General features: G+C 54.3%; 2 protein-coding genes across 4 annotated transcripts in view; one reads left to right on the forward strand and one right to left on the reverse strand.

Annotated features, from left to right (window-relative positions):
* The first annotated feature begins 12791 nt into the window (after positions 1-12791).
* Positions 12792-18404, forward strand: UBALD2 (UBA like domain containing 2). Its single transcript, XM_058284779.2, has 3 exons — positions 12792-13038; positions 13651-13713; positions 17293-18404. Exons 1-3 carry the CDS (start codon positions 12919-12921, stop codon positions 17608-17610), a joined length of 501 nt encoding a protein of 166 aa, XP_058140762.1. The 5' UTR covers positions 12792-12918; the 3' UTR covers positions 17611-18404.
* Positions 18405-20933: 2529 nt separating this feature from the next.
* The window catches only part of QRICH2 (glutamine rich 2), a 33486-nt gene continuing 32002 nt past the window's right edge, over positions 20934-22417 (reverse strand). For all 3 annotated transcript variants that reach the window (XM_058284778.2, XM_058284777.2, XM_058284776.2), the window contains one exon: positions 20934-21160. In XM_058284778.2, the coding sequence (XP_058140761.1) occupies positions 20948-21160 (213 nt within the window). In that variant the 3' untranslated portion in view covers positions 20934-20947. The remainder of the gene's footprint in view (positions 21161-22417) is intronic.

Consider the following 22417-nt stretch of genomic DNA (forward strand, 5'->3'; position numbering starts at 1 on the left):
TCCAAAGAAGGGCCATCTGTCATGACAGTGAACCCCTTCTGCCATGACCATAGAACCCGTGGGTCTCTTTATCCCTCAAAAGAACCAATACCTGGGGTTGTATCTACCTTATCTGTCTCTTAGACTCTGTTCAGTTGTACATAGGGGTATTCCTTCTGACAACCTCCAGACTCTTTTTTAGAGACTCACAGCCTTATAATCTCATTTCTCCTTTCCATTTCCCCCTTACATTAGGTCAAACCGCTTCCCGAAGTCATGTTATTATATGTAGACAGGTATATTCTGCTGTTCCGCATTGAATCTTTAATTCAAGGTCATTTTCTAGTTGCTTCTTCAGCTGGTATGTGGTAGTGATCCCTCAGTGCCAGGGAGGCTCATCCCCGGGTGTCGTGTCCCACGCTGGGGGGAATGCATCACATCTACACGCTGAGTTTGGCTGTGAGAGTGGCCACATTTGAGTAACATGAAGGCTGTCAGGAGGAAACCCCCAGGCACAATGCTACTCTAGGCCTTGTTCTTATTGCAGGTGCATAGGCTCAAAAGTGTAGCCATTAGTATCAAGAGCCCACTGTTGGGCCCTCCTTCCTTCCTGGTTCTTGCCGTTGCACCTGGAGGATTGCCGCTGCTCTCCCAGGGCCCACAACAGTGACCCCCCGGCCAGGAGCCCAGTACCCCCCCAGCTGTTGTTTTTAATTGTTTCCACTATGAGTATATATAGACATTACCATATACCCTGGGCATATGCCCTGTATAACTCCCTGTCAACCATATATATCCTGTCAATAACATCCCATATCAGTATTCCTCCACTGCCATTGTTGAACCACTCTGTGATCCAAAACTTCCCGTAAAGTGAATCCCAACATAATGTCAGCTTCAGAAGAGTCTTAGATCACCAAAATTCATATATACAATATACAGTATTTCCCCAGATCCACCATAAAACCTTTTCCCTTCCACAGCAATAATCTTTTAACTTATTCATATCATATTTCCTGAAACTGATGTACAGATTCCGAAACTATAGTTTTCAAACAAGGTAACATTTGTGCTTACTATGTGGTCTATACTTTAGGTTTTACAGTTTTCTAAATTTTTTAGTTATCCTATGTTTTGTCTTATGGTTTTCATTATTAGTCTGTCGTCCCCTATATGTTTTTGGTGTAATATTAGCTGTTTTATATTCATCCTCGTGTACTCTCACATAACTCCTCTTTTGCCCCCTTATTTACCTTTGTTCTATCCATTGCACGTCCATTTTCCCCTCCCCTTAGGGCCCACAACGCCTGCCAATCTAATGCCCTGGGAGCCGTCCTTTCTCACGAGAGATACACTTCTCTCTATTCGACGGCATTAGTCTTCCCCAGGATATGGGTCCACCCCACCCAATGGTAGAACCCACCTTGGCAAAATGAGCCTTCAGCTATTCCCTCCGGAGTCCGTCCCGCATCAGACCATACCCCCTGAGCGTCCTAACCAGATGACCCTCCTATTTATACTTTGATACGTTTTACTCAACATTTAGTTCTCAACGAACTTCTGGCACTCTCCCATGTTTGTATGTTGCCCCTCCCTCCCACTGCCTCCATTTTCAGTGGTTGCGATAACAGTACCTATGAACAGTAAAGGCACTCACATGAAAGTTATCAGTCACTGTGCTCAAGCTGGAGTCAGAAAACCATGGAGCTCCTCTCAGCTGATGACTCTCTCTGCCCACCCTCTGCGCTCCTGAAATTGCGCCCCTGAAATCACAGTGAACTCCTTCCAGGCAAATGAGAAAGGAGACGGGAAACAGCCCCTGAAGGGTTAGCAGGGCAGGTTCTTAGCGAGTGGGTTACAGACATCACGTGCCCACTCATGCCTGGGCCCTGGCTAAAGTCTGAGCACAGGCTGAAGTCCACCACAGATCAGCAGGCCGGTCCCTTGACTCACAACCACACTGAGCAAATTGACTGTTTAGTGATAGCCACTGTCCTCGCTGGGGCACTTCAAAGAATGTACGTTGAGCCTGACAAGTAATGAACAGAGCTGCTTTTACTGCTGTGGTTCTTTTATATGCTCCCTGAGGCGTATATTGATTATGTCACTTAAGCTGTATACCGTTTTTTCTTTCAAGATGACATCTGTGTATGAAAAGAGGTGTGGCAATTTCATTGGCTTTTTCTCATTTCCTTTCCTCTTGGGCATTCCTCCTCTCATCCATTCCAAACATATCACTCAGGTTAACTCTCCTAATATGAAACTATCATCACATCACTCCCTCACCCATATACCTTCAATGGCTCTTTATTACCTTAAAGCAGACAAACCTTTCATCCTTGAGTCCTTTCCTCCCTCGGCTCTCCCAATAAAATCCCACTAATACCCTGAGCACAGCTTATCATCCCTGCTTCATGTTTTAGCTCATGAAAAAGAAATCCTCCACTTATATCCTCCCCACTTCTGTCTGCTGAGGTGGATCCCACACAGCTGAAATCCTTCCTCTTCCTTGAAAATGCTACGAGGCGGCTCTTCTTTCTCACAAGTCCTACTGCATGAATTATTTTCTTTAGAACTCATTTGGTACTTACATGCAGGATGTCCCCAGTCTCCAAAGACAAAAGGCATGGAAGGCTCTACAGTGAAATGGAACAAGGTTCCTTCCTTTTCCATTACTGGCTGTGTGTCTTGGGAAAGTTTCTCAGCCTCTCTGAGCCTGAGTTTCCTCATGTGTAAATGAACACAGAACAGCAGAGATCTGTTTTGAACATTAAGTTACACAAGGAATATGAAGCCCATAGCACAAAGCAGATTCTCAAGAAATGCCAACTTTTCAAAATAAAACAAATTATTTGACATAGTGGTTCGAGTCTAAAAAATAATTTTGAAGTCCTAGGACTTCAGAGCCAGGGTGCATATCTGAGACACTCCGTGCCACCACCACCCCCAAACCCTGCCTTCATTGCGCACATGGGGACACAGGTCCATGCCTCGCCACCTGGAGGCAGAGCCAAGGGATTTGGAGTCCCTGAGACATGCCTGTTAGAACTCAGAATACCAGGAACGCGTCTCCCCTATCACATCTGGCAAAAGGCCAGAGAAAAAGACAGGCTGCGGGGTCTTTCTTCTCCAAGGCACTGAATTAGAAGCAAACTGGCCCTACAGGGACCCTTCTAGTTTCTGCAGTTTGCAGTTCTGCAGTCTGTGAGTCAGAGGGAATCTGCCATTAACTTCTCACTGTGTCACTTGCTAACTAGCTGATAGAATTTTGTCAGCCAGTTGCTAGAACAACTGTAATGGAAGTATTAACAGGGAAACCTCAAATGCTGCAAATGGGGGCTTCACTTCACTCCCCAGAGCCAGTTCACCAGGCACTGCTGGTCTTGCATTGCTTGTCAGGGGTGAGTACTCACTAAACAACTCCTTAAATACTTATTCAGAACAATCATTTTTGAGCACTAACTCAGTCCAAGCACTTTTAAATGCATTATCTCATTTAATCTTGAAAACAACCCTAAGAGATAAGTTGTTCCCTTGTACTGGAGAGAAAAATGAAACTCAGCAAGGCGCAGGGAGCAGGAGCTCGCCTGAGGTTTGTCTGAGTCGGAAGCCCTGGCTCTGACTGCCTGTCCCACCAGCTGGCAGGGAAGCCCTGTCCAGGCTAGGCCAGCCGTTCACCGAGCCAGCAGCGTGGTTCTCCCGAGACGGGCGCCGGAGGCAAAGGGCAGTGCTTGGGGAGCTTCTCGATTTTTCTCTCCCTGCCCTCCCTAACTTGCCTCTCTCTTTGGTATCCTCCCCTCTTCCTTCTACCTTTATCTCCTTATCCGAATGAGGACCAATTTCTCCAGCAGCCCTTTGAAACTCTGTCCCCTTCTCTTCTGCAGAAGCCCCTTTTCGGCCTGAAAGCTCACCTCAAGGGCCCTCCTATTAATGTTGCAGAGAAGCATGTGCTTCTGGAACTGCCTGCCTTCTGATGACTGGGCTGGGCACACAGGTCAGTGGGTCAGCTCTGATTTGGGAGCTCCGTGTAGGCAGGATGCTGCATCTTCTCTGACTGCTCCCAAAATCCAGGACATGCTGGTCACAGAAAAACATGGCATGGATACCGTGCATGCCGAGACACATTCTGGTGGCTTTCCGATTCTGTTGTGGAGAGCCCAGTGCCCTTGTTCTCAGTAATGACTTCCTTCCTCTTTACCGGGAACCGTGGCCCTGTGTTACTACCAGCCCCGTCCTCCGCAGAGCTTGGTCCAAAGAATAATCAGTGTGGCTTGTGCTCTTGGGGATCAGGAAATAACCCTTGTCTGTCATTCACTCAGAGGTGCTGCTCCCGAAGGAGGAGGGGGCCTCGCCCTGCCAAACGCACCCAACTATCAGGGGCTTGACTTAAAGCAAACCCTTCGCTTCCAGGACTTGTTTCCTTTTTGTTGTTTAGAGTTTGGTGTTTTTCTTTCTTTGTTTATTTTTTTGTTGTGCCCTGGCCTCCTGTGCTCCTGAGAATTTCTGAAACCTCAAGCAATATCGCAATGGAAACTCTGGGCCTTTTAAACATTTCTCTCCTTTCTGCTGAGCCCTAGTCCATTTAAATCCCCTCAGTGACTCTGGAAGTAAGAAATAAGCAAGAGAAGAAGTCCATCCTTGCTGCCTGGTGAAGAGTAGCGTGGGTCACTAAAAAGAAACTCTTCTACTGCTGGGACCATGGAGGAGCTGTATCCCTGCCCCCTCGAAGTCAGGTGAGGTCACGTGATTATTCCAGCCAGTGAGCAGGGCACTGAGGTGTGTTATTACTTCCCGGGTAAAGCACTTAATTGCCAATACTCAACCCTCTCGTTCTCTCTTTAACTTGCTGGAATATTCCAGATGGTGCAGCTACAACCAGCAAACTTCTTCTGTAAAGGGCCAGATAGTAAATATTTTAGGCTTTGTTGTCCATAGTGCAGCTACTCAACTGTGCCACGGCAGGAAAACAGTTATAGGGTATACGTAAATGAACAAGGCTAAGTGTCCCATTAAAACTTTATTAAGGGAAGCGGATTTGACTCAAATGTTAGAGCGTCCGCCTACCACATAGGAGGTCCAGAGTTCAAACCCAGGGCCCCCTGACCATGTGATGAGCTGGCCCACACACAGTGCTGATGTGCACAAGGAGTGCCGTGCCATGCAGGGGTGTCCTCCGCATAGGGGAGCCCCATGAGCAAGGAGTGTGCCCTGTAAGGAGAGCCACCCCATGCGAAAAAAGTGCAGCCCACCCGGGAGTGGCACCACACAGACGAAGAGCTGACGCAGTGATGTAACAAAAAGAGACATAGATTCCCAGTGCTGCTGACAAGAATACAGGTAGAAACAGATGAACACACAGCGAATGGACACAGAGAGCAGACAACCTGGGGGTGGGGGGGAGGGGAGAAAAATAAAAAAAATAAAAATAAATAAATTTTTTAAAACTGCTAAAAAAAACACAAACTTTATTAACAAAAAACTAAGAGCTGTGGTTTGCCAACTCTGAGATACCAGATGGTAGCTTAGAACTGTCTACCAGAGGGCAATTTCTCCTGAAGTTCACCCAACTGCAGCTAACTTTATTTGGATAAGAAATAAGGCATTACCTCAATACAGCTTAGCCTAACCAGATTGACATGAGGAGTTTCTGGGCCAGTCTGAGAAGACATGTGCCACTTTTTGTGCTGAATGGAAATGATACTGACCACTCTCTCCCCCACTTCCTGGGGCAGGTCCACTCTAACCCTTGCTCATCCATGCACATTTCCCCTGCCCACCCACCACTGCTTCCAACCAGTGCCCAGAATGGGCCCTGCCATTCCAGTGATGTGCTCTGGCTTCCAAAAAGTCCCTTACTTTCCTTCCTGTCTATCCAAATCCTTCCCAGCTCCAGTTATCCCCCCTCTAAGGGGCTTTCTCGGACTACCTCCTCATAACCTACCATTGCTAGTCGGGTGGAAGTCATTGTCAGATCATGGGAAAGAGAAAATGAAAGTCATCCCTGGCTAGAAATGATCCCTCTAGGTGAAAGGACACCACCGCATTCCAGCCCCCGAGTCCAGTGGAGACAGCAGTGGGGCTTGGCAAGAAGGCGAGCTGCTTGTGCAACAGACTCACTCTTCCACTCCCACGATGCTTTGTTTGTGGAGACATACGTATAGATTAAATGGCAGAGAAAAGTAATACTATGACTAACACAAATACGAGGATTATGATTCTCCCTGGGGAGAAAAGGAGGGTATGCATGTGGGGACCGTTTTACAGGGGGCTTCAAAAGCATTAGCCTTGGACTTCTTTACTTCTGTGTTGGCCCCAGGGATGGTAGATGAGCTGTTAGTTCTCGTACGCATGTATAGGTGCTATACACACTTGCGGTGTATGTTATAGTTCTCCCATTACAAAAGGCTGCCGTAAATCTCCAAGTCAGCAGCTGCCGCAGCAATAGGCCATCCGTGTTTTAGACACTAGGGTGGAGCTGCGGTGGCTCAGCTCCCATGGCTCTGTTCCCGTCCCACCAAGAGACCACGGCTGTGAGCCTGAGTCCTAGCAGACAGCCGAGGACTCCCTAAGGGGAGGCCCCACCTTGGGAGGCTGTCACTCTGCCCTCCCTTTCCCTTCCCCTGGGCAAGGCTCAACCTCCTTTGTCTGGCCAAGAGTCCCTTTGAAATGATTGCCAGGGACTCGCTGCCAGAAAACATACTTAGCCACCAAGGTGGGGCCACCTTATCACTGGGCAGGCAGGTACAGGACAGTGCGTAGGGGCCGTGCCAGGGGTGCTACTTTGGGGAAATAGCAGTAACTCTGCTGGGAGTGGAGTGCCCTTTGTCCCTTGTGGGACACATGACATTTGGAGAAAATGTAATCTGGTGTAAACCAGCATGAACTCAATCAGAGGTTGGCTTTGACCTTCCAGCTTCTTACAACAACATAGACAAGCTTTGTGTCTTTCCAGTCCCTCTGAGGGAAAGATAAGCTCGATGCCGGCTGGTGGGAAGGGCTAGAAAGTAGAATATGAAACGTTAACTGCCTCAGCTCTGGAGGCAGACACACAGGGTGGCATACAAACCTCAGCCCCACCCGTGGCTAGATGAGTGACCTTGGGCAAGTCACTTGCTTTTCTCCCTTGTTGAATGTGGATATGCACACTCTCTACCTCATTGGGTTGTCGTGAGTATTAGATGAAATGACCCAAGTAAATTTCTTAGCAGAGAGCTGCGTTCATAGTAAGCTGTCAATAGATGGCGGCTATTATTATCACAGGGGAGTGCACTGCAGCACTAAGTCCCATTCTTCTTCAAGGAAAAAGACTAGAGGAAAAAAAATCCTTTAAAAGCTGGTGGCACAGTCTATGTTACTCCACCATGTAGTAGAAAAAGGATAAATTTGCAACGAGAAGTAGTAACGAAAAATTGGTTGAGATAAAACAAAGCATTATCAACAAAAAGCTATCAGCATGGGGGAGCAGATGTAGCTCAGTGGTAGAGTGCCTGCTTCCCATGTATGAGGTCCTAGGCTCAATTCCCAGTACCTCCTAAGAAAAAAGGCAGTATGAAGTTCCAATACATGCTACCGCATGATGAACCTTGAAGACATCATGTTTGGTGAAATAAGCCAGGTGCAAAACGCCAGATCTTGAAAGATCTCACTTAAATGAAATTCCTACAGTCAATAAATTCATAACGACAGCTAGTAGAATGCAGGTTACCAGAGGTGGGAGTTGAAGGAAGGGGGAGTTATTGTTTAATCGGTACAAGGCTTCTGTTTGAGGAGATGAAAAAGGTTGGGGAATGGCAGCACAATATTGTGAATGAAATTAATATCACTGAACCGTACCCTTGGAGGTGATTAAAAGGGGAAATTTTGAGTTGTCTATATGATCCTACAATGAGAAGGTTTTTTTTTTAAATTAAAAATATAACAATAAAAAAATAAAGTTAGCAACATATTAGAAGTCCCACGAAAGGGAAAAGAGAGCATCCCACAGACCTAAGGCCTCCCACCTCCTGGGCCTGAGCCTTTAGGGGAAGTAGAGGTCCAGCTGGTGGCAGTCCATGTACTCCACCATAGACTGCCTAGTGGACGGTGGCGCTGCTCTGTCTTCTTTCCTGTCCTTGAATCCTCTCCCGTTAGTAGCGCTGACACCTCATAGGCCTACTGGGAGTAAGTCAGATGAGGTGTGCAAAAGTGTCCAGAGCTGCTCATAGTGGTGGGCTGTCAACACCTGAGAATGTTCATATTTTCTCGTTCAACTTTGTTGGATGTTTAGGTTAGGGGGAAAAGGAGTGGAAAGAGGGAAAGGATTAGGAATTGAATGTCTTGCAGGGATGGGAGTTGGGAAGGCAGGTCTCGACCCCTTTCCCTTATTTTTTTTTTTAAAGATTTATTTATTTATTTCTCTCCCCTTCCCCCACCATCCCGGTTGTCTGTTCTCTGTGTCTGTTTGCTGCGTCTTGTTTCTTTGTCCCCTTCTGTTGTTGTCAGCGGCACGGGAATCTGTGTCTCTTTTTGTTGCATCATCTTGTTGTGTCAGCTCTCCATGTGTGAGGCGCCATTCCTGGGCAGGCTGCACTTTCTTTTACGCCGGGTGGCTCTCCTTATGGGGCGCACTCCTTGCGCGTGGGGCTCCTCTTACGCAGTGTACACCCCTGCATGGCACGGCACTCCTTGCGCGCATCAGCACTGCGCATGGGCCAGCTCCACAAGGGTCAAGAAGGCCCGGGATTTGAACCGCGGACCTCACATGTGGTAGACGGACGCCCTAACCACTGAGCCAAGTCCGTTTCCCTATTTTTTTTTTTAAGATTTATTTATTTCTCCTGTGCGGGGCAGCACTCCACATGGGCCAGCACTCTGCGTGGGCCAGCTCACCACACGGGCCAGCTTGCCTTCACCAGGAGGCCCTGGGCATCAAACCCTGGACCTCCTACATGGTAGATGGCAGCCCAGTTGCTTGAACCACACCTGCTTCCCCCCCTCCCTTATTATTGCCCAAGGCAGTGAGGCCCCTCTTACCCCATCCAGAGCTCCCTCATTTCAAGCACCCCCAGTGGAAACCCCAGTGCCTCGACAGCTCTGGATTGAGAGGGGTCCCGTTGTGCTGCCCTCTGAAGTGACCATGTCCACAGCTCTTGAGGAGGCTGGTGTAGCAGTCAACCCAGCAAGGGGGGGCACCTTGCTCTGTCCCTTGTGACTGTGTGACCTCAGGTGAGCAACTTTACTCCTCTGTGCCTCCACTGCCTCCTCCATGAAGTGGGATTCTGGATTGTTGTGAACATCCAATGAGTTAATAGACTCTTAGAAAGGGGCCTGGCTCACACCCCACAGGAAGGACTTGGTAAAGGGCAGCTGTTTGTTATGGTCCGGGTGTTGTGTGCCTTTCTGAGGACTGACTCACCGACTTGCATTCACAAGGTCCTTGTGATCCCGGTGCAGAGGAAGTACTGGCTAAGCTCGTTTCACTTCTCATTTACTGCATTGTTGCTTGTTCTGGAGCCTAGACCACTACAGTGGCAAAGATTTTGTTCTTTCTGAGGCTACTGCTGCGTTTTATTTTTTATCAATGGACATATTTTCATGCTCTGTTTGACCTGCCTCACATTGTCCTCTCAGATGAAAATAAAAATACCTTCAGTTAATAATACCTTGCACTTGGGAAATTGCTTTCATCCCAACAGCTCAGAGCCCTCCAAAAACATGACCTCATTCATTCTCCCTGTGCTCCGGGGATAAAGGCACTTCCACGTTACCCAGCCATTCATCTCCAACCAGATTCTCAGAAGCCAGAGGTATTGACGAAGCACAAATCACAGGCAGAGGAAGCAGATGTGGCTCAATTGATAGAACATCTGCCTACCACATGGCAGGTCCAGGGTTCAAACCCAGGGCCTCCTGGTCCATGTGGTGAGCTGGCCCATGTGTGGCACTGTCACGCACAAGGAGTGTCCTGCCACGCAGGAATGTCCCCCACGTAGGGGAGCCCCATGCGCAAGGAGTGCGCCCCGCATTGAGCCTCCCCATGCAAGAGAAGTGCAGCCCACCCAGGAGTGGTGCCACAGCAAGATGATGCAAGAAAAAGAGACAGAGATTCCCGGTGCCGTGGAGAATGCAAGCAGACACTGAGGAACACACAGCAAATGGACACAAAGAGCAAACAACTGGGGGGTGGGGAGGGAGAGAAAGAAATAATAAAATAAATCTTAAAAAAAAAAATTCACAGGCAAACGGACTTTGGCCCAGCGGTTAGGGCGTCCGTCTACCATATGGGAGGTCCGCGGTTCAAACCCAGGGCCTCCTTGACCTGTGTGGAGCTGGCCCATGCGCAGTGCTGATGCGCGCAAGGAGTGCCGTGCCACGCAGGGGTGTCCCCCGCGTGGGGGAGCCCCCACGCGCAAGGAGTGCGCCGTGAGGAAAGCCGCCCAGCGTGAAAAGAAAGTGCAGCCTGCCCAGGAATGGTGCCGCCCACACTTCCTGTGCCGCTGACGACAACAGAAGCGGACAAAGAAACAAAAGCAGACAAAGAAACAAGACGCAACAAATAGACACCAAGAACAGACAACCAGGGGAGGGGGGGAAATTAAATAAATAAATAAATCTTTAAAAAAAAAAAAAAAATTCACAGGCAGATCTCTGCTGCTCTCCCTCCCTGTCCCCAGCAAGGAGAAGTAGAACCCGAGTCCTTTTGCCTCCAGGGGACCTTGTCCTCCATGCCTCTCTCAGGTGCCCACAGTTGTGTCCTGCAAATGGTAAACATTACATAAACTTTGGGGATGGACTGCCTCAGTATCCAGGAAATAACAGATTCGACCATTTTGGCATTTTCAGGACCCTTGACTTCCTTGAGTACTTTTATTTACGATCTAGGTGCTCCTGAGAGGTGGGGGCTCCTGGGGGGCCTTATCCTGCAGCCTGCACTGTGGTCCATCCAGGGTAGATCCTACCACTCAGGGCCCTGGCATGTTTGACACCTGTACGTACTTGTGAACTGGAGCCCGGCAATGGCAGTACTTCCTTGTTCTGGGACTGCTTGTGGTCCGAGCTCCCTAGCAATGTAAGGAGCTGGCTGCTCACTGGTTTTCACTTTGCAGTTATTGGAAGGGAAAGGTTGCAGGCTTTACTTGGCTCTCCATCCACAATCTGGGTCCCACTCAGCCTACACGCTTTAGAGTATCAAACTTCAATTACAGCAAGAGACACTTAGGTTCCTTAACAGGACTCAACAGGCAAAAAGCTGACTCCTACCCTTTCAAAACAAGCAAGCAAGCAAGTCAACAAACAAAAAGACTAAATGTGATGAACCCAATATAGTGCCTTGAGCTGTTTTTCATCAGTACATGAACATTGGGTGTAATCATCTTTTATTTACATACTATTTTTTTCATATGATCAAGTTTTCTTAGATGGAGAGTTAAATTCACTTTAGGCAAAGTGAAAATAGAACCTTTGCATGCTTTCTTATTATTCTCCTTCTGTTCCACAGACCCTTACTTCGTTAAAACACTCTGCAGCAGGTAGTTCAGATAAAAAACTTACCAAGTGTTTCTGAAACAGAAACTCTCAGTGAATCCTTAGCAGTATTTACCTTCCTAACTTCTGCCCTTTCCCCAATCTACTTAAACTCCTCATCCCTGCAATTCCTAAACACAAACCCTGAAAAAGGTCAAATCCTAATCCAGAAGATGTGAGAGCTCAATGTGTACAAACTTTGATTTTAAATGGCTAGGATTGAGAGCCAGTACCTGTGTCAAAACACATTATTTTTTAAAGGATGGTAAAAATTAAAGCTTCAGTTAGGTCAATCAATCAAAGAAAACAAAAATTCTCTGCTTAGTCATTGAGAAAGTCTCGCTTCTTTCCCAGCAGTCGTATTTATTATGATATTACATGAACATTGGCTTACATCTTTAGGGAGCACAGTTTCTGGTCTAAAACCACGGGGAAAGATTGCTTGACCCCTGGGGTGGGTGGTAACTGGAAAAGGGCATGAAGGGAGTTTCTGGGGTGCCAGGAATATTTTGTTTATTGATGAGGGTGCTGGTCCCACGGGAGTGCTTGCTTTGTGAAAATCTGTGAGCTGTATCTGTGACATATGTACTTTCCTGTATTTATGTTATATATTTTTAAAAAAAGTTTTTTTTAAAAAGTAGGGCTGCTTGGAAGTTAAAAAATAAATAAATACCTTTGAGACTTGAGCAGCTGCAAAGACTCTGTTTTCTATTTTGATCTTTCTGTTTCTCGAGATGACCACATTTTTCAGAGGAAATGAGTCAAAGCCACTCTGTCTTGCTTTTCCAGCTGAGCATGTTCAGTTTCAATGAAGTAATGAATGAACTTGGCCGCACCACCCTCAAGCCTACAACAGCAAACAGAAGGGCCTCGGCCAATCAGCAGGCACTCGAGGTTTTCAAGTTGAGTTCAAACAGGACCCCGAGACGCCAATCGGTGCGGGCGGCTCCGCCCCCAAGACCCGGCCGCAGCCAATCGCCAGCCCTTCTGCGCCAAAACACAGCGGCCGGCCAATGGCGGGGAGCCCCACCGCGCAGCCCTCCTCCAATGGGTTCGGCCGGAGAAAAGAGAAACAGTCCCTGCCCCGCAGGCCGCAGCATTCGAATCGAACGTTCGGACGGGCGCCGGGGCGCAGGCGGAGCCACGCGCCGGCCAATCAGCGGCGGCAGCTCGCGGGCCCCCGAACGTTGGGACAGTCCGGCCCCGCCCCGCGCTGTTGTTTGTGGTGTCGGCCGGGCGCAGCGAGAGGAACCACAACATTCGCCGGGCGGCGCGGCGGGGCGGCCGGGAGGCGGCGGGCGGGCGGACCGGGGTGGCCGCGGAGCCGGCGGCGGCGGCGGCGAACGGGCGGCGGGGGCGAGCGGAGGACGGCCGGCTTCCCGCGGCCGCCGAGCCGGAACCTGCGCGGGGCCGAGCGGCCGGGCCTCGGGTCTCGCTATGTCGGTGAACATGGAGGAGCTGCGGCACCAGGTCATGATCAACCAGTTCGTGCTGGCCGCGGGCTGCGCGGCGGACCAGGCGAAGCAGCTGCTGCAGGCGGCCCACTGGCAGTTCGAGGTGCGTGCGGCCCGGGCGCCCGTGGGCCCGGCTCCCCGTTAGCCGCCCGCGCCCCTCCCCCACGGCCTGCGGGTTCCGGCGCCGCCCGCCCGGGCCCCCGGCGGGGGGCAGGTTGCCCCGGGGTCGGGGTCGCGAGGGCAGGGGTCTCGGGACCCGGAGTCGCAGACCCGGCGCGTCCGAGCCGCACCGGAGTCGCAAGAGGGGCCCCGGGGGACGCCGAGCCGCCGCGCGCCGGGAAGGTGGGGGGCGGGGGGCTCTATTTATATCGGCTCCGTAAGACGATCCGCGGCCGCGAGGTCTCGCGTGGGGCCCGGGGCCCGGAGAGGGGCTCCGGGGAGGTTGGGGAGACGCAGGAGGGTCCCCTACACGTGCGACCCGGCGGACGCCACCTCGAGGGCCGCCGGCCTCCGGGTAGGGCCGTCGGTCTCGACGGCGGCAGGCCGGGGCCTGGTGTATGTGGGGGGTGGCCGCTGGACTCGGCTTTCGGGGTGTTGGGCCCGAGCCCGGCCCCTTGCAGACTGGGGAGAAGCCTCGGGGGGCCGGGATGGCCGGTGGGCTTCCTACCCGCCACCCGGACCCGTTAACCGCCGTTTTGCGTTTGTTTGTTTGCAGACCGCACTGAGCACGTTTTTCCAAGAAACCAACATTCCCAACAGCCACCACCACCACCAGATGGTAAGTGCCGTCGGGGAGGGGGCGGAGGAGACCCCAGACCCCTGAACCCCTTGGCAGCGGTGGGCACGCGAGGGCAGGCCGATGGGGAGATCCGGACCTCGCGCCTGGCCATGGGAGCGGAGCGACTCGCAGCCCCGCTCCGCCAGCTGGCCGGGGGCGCGGGCCGGGGGCCGCTGTCAGCCGCCGGCAGTGACAGCCATGTTGCCGGGGAGCGCTGCACCGCGGATGTAAACAAAGAGCCAAAATGTCTTCCAGGAAAGAGCGGCTTCCAGGGCTCGCTTGCCTAACTTTTGTGTTCCGGCCTCATGAGCTGCTGTGACTCCACCTGAGCCTTGTGCGTGGTGTTTTTTCCTAAGGGAAAGGGGCTCAGAATTGACAAGTAGGAAAGGGGGAGATGGCCAGAGGACAAGCCAGAGGCGCTGGAATTGGGAGATCTGGAGTAGCCTGGTGGCAGGCAATGGGGAGGGGGCCTGGATGATCACTGATATCTGGGGAACTGGGGGGCCCCAGTGAGGGATCCTGAGAGGGGTAAAGAGTTGGAGTATTTGTGTGTTTATGGGGAGCCCTCTCTTGCTATTGGAGTGGCAGATCCCCTCCCCAACTTTAAAAGGATCAGGAAAGGGTTAAATCCATCTGGGCTCAGGGAGCCAGGCTTGGTACCCATACAGGCCAAGTGCACTGGTAACCTGTCCTCTTCCCAACAAAGGACATACCCCAGGCAGGGAGGATACATGGTTTTGACACAAGATGAGGCCAAGAATTTGCATTTAATCTCACTATGTTAAGATACATACAGTTCTAGAAACAGGGCAGCGGCTCAGCCCTGTATTTGGGTTATTCTCTTTACCCACCTGGCCCCTGGCCCCAGCCTTTGCCCTCCTGGCCACTGGGTAGCCTGCTTTTTTGCCAGCACAGGACTCGGTTTCCACTTGAATGCCACCCCCCTTTCCTACACACATACTAGTTACCTATTAGCTGTGTTGGGGGAGGAGGCACTGGACTGATGATAGGGCTTGTAAAACATTCCCCAGGTTGTGTTGTGGCTTCTGGAGCACATTTTTGGCATTTTTTAAAACTTGTGTCCTTTCCTGTTGCTCCCTCCTCTGGAGAAGCAGCCTTGCCCTGGGGGAGCTGCCAGTGGGTCCTCTGCTGTGTCTGGACCTGTTGGCTCCCCTTTCCATCACAAAGAACAAGTAGAGAGGTCCTTCTTGACCATTGTAATCAGCCCTTCTCTTAGAGCAGCTCATGCGTGGATATAAAACAAAAGCACGTTTGCGGTACAGCCGGAGAATCCTGCGGGCTGTGGCTGCTGAGGCCCTCATAGTAGATTCAAGGGGGTGGGTCTCTAGGAGACCCTGCCTTGCGCCTGGCCACAGGAAGCCTCTGGCTCCCACCACGGGCTTGAGCCTGGGATCTCCCTATTTCTAGTCTCACTGGCTTTCCCTGCTTCTCAAGAAGAGCCTTGCGGTTTGTGTCTCCCCACTGTGGCCTTCCCAGAAGGCCCAGGGCACAGTCCTGCTGCTGTGCAGGGAGTAGGGGGGTCGCCTGGAAGAGCTGGGGCTGGGGTCCTGTCTAGGCTCTGCTGCCCTTCTTGACAACCTCAGGGCATTTTAATTCCATTTTGAAGCTTCTCTCGAAGGAGGCCCCAGATACCATAACAGACTCAATCCATGTATGTCAGTGCGTCAGGATTGAGTACGTTCTCAGCACAGTGGAGGGTACCTCCCCAGCAGTTTGCAGTTTATTGGGGAAATAAATCAAAAGGAAAAATTAAATAAAAACCAGCATGATAGCAATGGCAGACGTGTCCCAAGGTGAGAATAACTAACAAATAATGAATCGTTCCCTCCACAATGGTAGATTCCAGAGTTGGAGGAAGCTTCTCAGGTGCTTCCAGAGACCCCAGAGGGTCTCTGGCTTGGGTTTGGAAGGGCCGAGCAGAGAAAGGCGGTGCCCTCTGGAAGCAGTGGAGCCAGGCACACCTGAGAGCTGGAGCATGCCCTCAGTAGTTACTTGAAGCCCAGAGCTGGGAGAGGCTTCAGGGCAGCTTGTCCAAACCCCTGATATGCCGAAGAAACATTCTCTAGAGAGGCTGAGCAACTTGCCCAAGGCCACACGGGCTGGAGGCCCAGGTCCCTGCGGCAGGGAGGCTCTTTGGTGCATGGGCTGGGCTGGCTGGGTGAACTGGGGAAGTGGGTCACGATGCTGTGATGCAACTCCCTTCCACCCCCCAATTCATTGTTTCCTCCTGCCGAGAAGTCAGCCCTGGGGGGGGGGCTCAGTGGGACAGTGAGGGGAGGCAGGAAATGGATGGGTGGCCTCTGCTCCACCCTCTGCTCAGTTCTTTGGTCGTCCCTGGGAAGACAAGCAGCAGCAGTCCCCCAGAGCTCTCTGGGTCCTCATGCAGTGCTGGCCTTGGGTGCCCCCTCTTCTATCCCCCCCATCCCCGTGCAGTGTCTGGCTGGGGTTTAGCTGCAGAGCTGTGAAATCTCCCTCGCCTTGGGAGGCAGAGAACTCTAGAATCGCAGTCCCCCTGCCCCTGTGCCTGGGGGAGGGGCTGGTGCTGCTAAAATTAGGAGAAATTCAAAGAAGGTCTCCCTTGGCTTCATGGGAAGGGAGAAGCTGCAGTGAGGCCAGAACCGGATTTGTGTAAGCAGCTTGCGACCCCAGCCTCTGCCCTTCCTGCCCAGAAAGGGAGGGGGTAGTGTAGAGTTGGGGAGTCCCCCTCCCCATGTGGTGGCGGCAGGCAGCGGGTGTTGGAATCTTTGCAGCAGCCCCCACCCAGGCAGACGCCTGAGGGGGCTGAGAGACTGAGACCACCAGTCCCCGCAGAGTGGGACAGATAGATGCTAGAGGACAGGAAACTGCGATTTCAGGGGTCTCAGGCCTAAGCCCACACCTGGCTCAGCAAACGTGGACGAGTGGGGCCGGGGAGCGGGAAGGAGCGCCGCCTGCAGACCTGGGACGCCTGGAACTTGGTCTCCTGCAGGCCTTGGTCTCTGGGCCTCAGGGTTCCTCATCTGTAACAAAAAAAATCACGTCGCGTCCGGGCACGCTTGTGGGAAAAAAGAGCATGGAGGCCTCGGCCGGGTCCTGCAGGCTGCTGCTGTTTTTAATGTGCAACGACTCTAACCATGCGAAAGCGCAGCCCTTAGGCGGTTGGCGGGAGCCCCTCAACCTGGTCACTCTCTTGACTGGCTCCTGGGGACATCTGAGGGTGGATTATGGTGGGAGCCAGCTGGTTTCCTTAGCCAGGGCCAGGCGCTAAGCATGTGTCCTGGGCTGCTCTCTTGTCCTCTCCCTTTTAATCTGACACCTTAGCTTCGGGTCTGAATAACTACTGACTTCTGGTCGGCCTGGGGGGTGTCATTTCCAAAGCTCTGCTGAAGTGCTCTTTGATTTGGAAAAGGCCATTTGTCTTTTCCTTATTTTTTTGTTCTTACCATCCCGTTGAAGCTGCTTGCGGGTCAAAAAAACGACCAACTTGAGTGAGCCCGCCCGGAAGGTTCTGCGGGGACCTGGGAGCAGGAGCGAGGGGCCGCGTGTGGTCCTCCCGACACCTATGTTCTCTCCCCGCAGATGTGCACCCCCAGCAACACGCCTGCCACGCCCCCCAACTTCCCCGACGCGCTGGCCATGTTCTCCAAGCTCCGCGCCTCCGAGAGCCTGCAGAGTGGCCCCAGCCCCATGACGGCCGTGGCCTGCTCCCCCCCTGCAAACTTCAGCCCCTTCTGGGCCTCGTCCCCCCCCAGCCACCAGGCGGCCTGGATCCCACCCTCCTCCCCCACGGCCCACAGCTTCCACCACCTGCACCGCCCACAGCCCACGTGGCCCCCCGGAGCGCAGCAGGGGGCCGCCCAGCAGAAGGCCGTGGCCGCCCTGGACGGGCAGAGATGAGAGACTGGGTGCCACCGGCGCTGGGCTGGAGCGGGGGCCAGGGCCGCGGGGGCACCGAGGAGGGCGGGCAGCTGGGGCGGGCAGGGGGTTTCCTGAAGATCGCACTGGAAGATTTTATAAAAGAATTTTTGTGGGGGGTGGGGTGGGCAGTAAACTTCCTGAGCCACTTGGGTCCTTCAGGAGTTTCTCTTCAGGCAAGTTTTTCTCTTTTTAATATATAACTATAATATATATAAATATATATAAATATTACTAATGTCGGGGAGGAGGCTTCTGGCAGACCGGGGTGTTGGGGTCCGAGGGGCAGGGCCGTGGGAAGGGCCGGCAGCCCTTCCTCCGCCCGGCCCCACGGGGGTGCTCCCAAGCCAGATGCAATGATCTTGCCTCCTCGTGAAAGTCACATCTCCTGGAATCGGGAGGGGGTGTCCACCGGCCCTCCAGTCCCGGGGCAGCTGCTGGGGTGCCTTTGCCATTGCAAGGCTCCCCCCACCTCCAGACCCAGAAGCGGCCAGGCCCGGGTTTCCCCCACCCCGGCTTGCAGGTGGTGGCCTCAGGTGGCTCTGCAGCCAGCTGTCCTGAGTCGCTGTCCCACACCGGGTGGGGAGGCTTAGGCGGGACTGAAAAGCAGACGGGGGGCATGGCTCCCCCCACCCTTCAGAGGTCTCCTGTGCACCTTGCCTCCCCTGCCGTGGGAGACACAGCCGAGAGCTTGCCTCTGGCTTTCGTCCCCAAACCAGAATCTCACCAGGGTGAAACTTTAATTTAAAAACTTAAAAAGAGACTTTTCTAACTTCCCTGGTTTGTGGTGCTTTTATTTGCCTTGGTAGGAAAAGCAGCCTTGGTGGGGGGGAAGCCCTGGGGTGGGGGCGGGGCCGTGGCCGCCTGAGTGGGCTGATGTGTGGCCGCCTGGTTGGGTGGGGGGAGGGCCTCAGGAGCCCTCGCACAGGCACGGGGCCCTCTCCCGTCCTCAGCCCTTGCGGGCAGTGGGCACAGGCCCCGGGAGCCGTTTGCTTGTGCCCGCAGCCAGCAGAGCTGCCCTGCCCTCCTGGCAGCTCCAGTGGGAGCCTCAGCCCCTCTCCCCGGCCCCCAGGCCTCTTCCTGTTGCGCCCCCAGCTCCGCCTTCCCTGCCTTCAGCTTCCTTTGGGGTGTCGCGTCCACGTGCGCCTTCTGTGGCCTCAACCCAAGCCCATTGGAGGCTGTCGGAGCCATAGGACAGGCTGGGTCCTCGGGCCGCTGGGACGCGGGCGCATTGACAGTGGTGGCCCAGGACACTTCTGCTGCTCCCCCAGGGCAGGGTTCAGGTAGGTGGGGAAGAGGGATGCTGCCTCGAGCGCCCGCTGCAGCACCCCTGGCATCCGCACAGTCCTTTTGGGGTGGCCCTCAGGGTAGGGGGCTGTTAGAAGGCTGACCCAGCTGAGCAAGCTGCTCCCCGCTTCTGGCCTGCTGGGGCTCGCTTGTGGGGCACCCCCTTCTCCAGGTGAGCAGCCCCCCCAGCTGTCCTACCCTCTGCACACGAGGCACCGGTGCCCTCTGAGGCTGGCTTCGTCCTTTCAGTTTTGTTTCCGGGACCAGACCTGTTGGGAGTCCCCAGGGCTCCTTCCACCCCCGCCTCCTCCCCCTGCCCACCTGTGCTTTCCCAGGGTGTCAGGGGAAGCCCCTTGTGGGCCCCAGGTGAGGAGGCTGGGGGTGGCCCACCAGGGTTGGGGACAGTGCATCGTGGGGGCAGAGCAGCTGTGCCGGGTGCGGGAGTTGGGGTTGCCTGGGCTGCTCAGGAATGTTCCAGGTCCTTCTGTGGGTGGAGGGAAGGGCCTGGGTGAGAAGTGCTGGTCTGCCTGTACAGCCACCCCTCCCAGCCAAGCTGGTGAGTTTGGATTCTAGAGAGCAGGGGAACTGAGCCGCCCAGCCTGACATTTTAAGGGCAGGGGGAGGACGTGGGTGAGAGAAACAGGAGACTGGGCAGGAGGGGGGTGCTGCCCGGCCTCTGCCTTCTGGCTGGCGGGGGAAAGGGCGCTGGGTGTGGGGGTGCCACCCAGTCGCCAGCCCTCGAGCTTCTCTCTTCCGCTCCAGCGAGAAGCACTGCACTGCAGATTGCCGAGATCTGCAGATGGGGCCCCCTCCCGTGGGGAACACCCACTCTAGCCCCCATAAAGCACCCAGCCAGCCCCCACCGGGACAAGGAGAAACCCCTTTCTGAGCCGTTTCCTGCTGTCACCTTTCCTGTGTGATTGTGCCGCCCCCTCTCACACCCAAAAGCTGGCGTGTTGCCCCAGACCTTGCTTTCCCATGGCAGAGGTGGAGATGGGAACTGGGGGTGGGGGTAGCCCCAGCTTTGAGTCTGACCACTCATTTCCCTCTGAGGAGGGAGCTGATGAGAAAAGACTTGAAAGGCAGAATACTGCCTTGATTAAATTAGCATTCTAGAGACCACGGGGTCAGAGGCAGTGCCCATGTCTAACGGGGAGCTGGGTACCCTGGAATCTAGCTGAAGGCCCACGCTCAGGCAGTCAGGAGAACACTGTTCCGGGGGTGCTTCTCTTAGGCTTGCTGCGAGGGCTTGTCCCCCATGGTGGCTGTGCTTGCCGGACCAGTGGTCATCTGTCCCCTCCCACCTGCTGAGACCTTTAGCACCAAGGATGTGGGGCAGTATGGAGTCCTCTTGCTTGCAGGTTTGGGGAGCAGATTCAGAGCCAGTGAGGATATGAGCAGGCTGAGTCGAGCAGCAGGAGGAGGGCTGGGCCGCTGGGCCTCCCAGGCCAAGGCCAGTCACGCCTCCCCATTCTCCTGCTCTGTCTTCCTTGGGGGGGGGAGGGGAAACGGGGCCTGAGGGTCGGAGCCCCTTCTTTCAGGGCTACCAAAGAGATGGGCATGGCATTGGGCCCCAGCCATCTCTGGCCCTGCCCCTTGGAGGGTCAGCTGCAGAGGATGGCAAAGAGACACCTTCTCAGGTGGCTGACATCTTTGGCTTCTGGATGGTGGCACTGCTCCCACAGGGCACTGCGCCAGGAGCTGGGAACTGCCCTGAGCTAGCAGTGAGAGTAGCAGGCAGCTGCCACCCTCACCTTCGCTGCAAGGTGCTGCCTGACCTAGCCACGGCCCCAGAGCGCAGCTGGCCCCGAGGACAGCCGCCGAGGGCGTGAGTGCAGAGCCGGCCCAGGAGCCCAGGTCCTGCCCAGCTGCCCTCCCAGGCCTGGGGGCAGCTCTCAGCACCCCCAGAGCTGCCTCAGAGAATGCCCCGGGGCCGTGACTCCAATCTCAGGCTGCAAACCAGAGGCCTGTCTGCAGACTGGGCAGGAACAGGCGGCAGACCAGCCCCCAAGCCGAGCTTCTTCCAAAACATTTATTTACAGCTCTGGTCAGTGGGTGGTGGTGGACCGCGGACCCCGCGTGGGCTCCTCGGGCCCCTCCCCAGGAGGCACGTGCAGGTGTATCTCCAGCCCCGGGGGGCTGCGGGCGGCCCTGTCGGCCATCTCTGTGGGGCTGGGAGGGTGGGCCACGTTCGACTGGGAGAGGAGGCCCTCGGAGACCGGTCTGTCCTTGTGTGGCCTTGAAGCTGCGAGGCAACGTGGGCTGAGGCCGCTCCCCGCCTCCCTGTGCCACCCACCCCGCCCACTTAAAGCCCAGGGAGCCGGGGAGCAGCCGGCTGGACGGGGGAATGACTGCAGGGCGGGGCGCGTAGTGCAAACCTCCACTCGGGCAAGCAGCAAAGGCCCCTTTACGGGACTTAAGACCTAAAATAAACAGGCGTGCCCTCCTTCAGGAGCCGGGGCTGGGATCGCCCTGCTTGCTGCACCCCACAGGAAGGTGCAGGAGGTTCTAAGACGGCTGTCCTCGCCTCCTGCTTCCATACCATTCTAAGTGCTCTTGGAGTAGAACTGAAGTGCCAGGGGGCGGGAGAGAAGTACCCCAAAAAGGAGCTGTGGGAGCCAGGGGCTAGGCCTGTGCCCAGCGTCCTCCCTCTGTCCCCACCTCCCACAGTGTCCTTGGGTCCAGCCTGAGCCCTCATTTCTAGCACTGGCTCTGGAGCTTTGAATTCTAGCTGTTATCACCCCCAGGCTGGGCCGCCTTGGACAAGTGCTTTAACCTTTCTGTGCCTTAACTACAAGTGGGGCTAACAACACCCCCTACCTCTTAGGGGCTTTTTCAGAATTTAATTGGTTAATGCTTGTAAAGCTTCTACAGCTCCTGCCTGGGGAGGGAGAGCCAAAGGCCCGAAGGAGAGGAGCTAGGGCCCCTGCTATCCCCTGTTCTGTCCCTGCTTCCTCTACCCCCCAGCCACAGAGCCAGAAGGCCTGTCCAAGAGCTCCCTGGGAAGGGTGTGTGGGGGCTGCAGGGGGTCTTGACCTCCCACCAGCCTTTGCAAAGTGCTCTGGGTACCTGACTAGTTCTACCGGAAGGGCAGTGGCTTCCATTAGCTTCCCCTGGTGGCCTCACGCTAAGAGGAGCTAATCTAACAAGTCCTTGTTGACGCAGGAAACCGAGGTCTGGAGGGAGAGACTTGGTAATGGAACTAGCCTCCCGGCACGGGGCCAGTACCCCTCTCAGGCCCCGCGTCCTAGCAAGGTCCTGGGGCCCCGGCCGGTGTGTGGCTGGTAAGACCTCGGGCTCTCTAATCCCAAGCATGACTGAGCAACTCAGGCAGGAGCAGGGGCTCTCGGGCCTTCCAGGCCTGGCGGTGGGAGACGGGCCCGGAGGAGGCACCTCAGCGCAGGTGCTTCCTTGGGCTGAGGGGTTCTTGGGCGCCCCATGCCCAGCGGCCGCCAGATGGACGGAGCCCGTGAGCACTAACTCCTGGAGGGCCGGTGCCTCA

Source organism: Dasypus novemcinctus, chromosome 21 (genome assembly GCF_030445035.2).
Source record: "Dasypus novemcinctus isolate mDasNov1 chromosome 21, mDasNov1.1.hap2, whole genome shotgun sequence".
Classification (NCBI taxonomy): domain Eukaryota; kingdom Metazoa; phylum Chordata; class Mammalia; order Cingulata; family Dasypodidae; genus Dasypus; species Dasypus novemcinctus.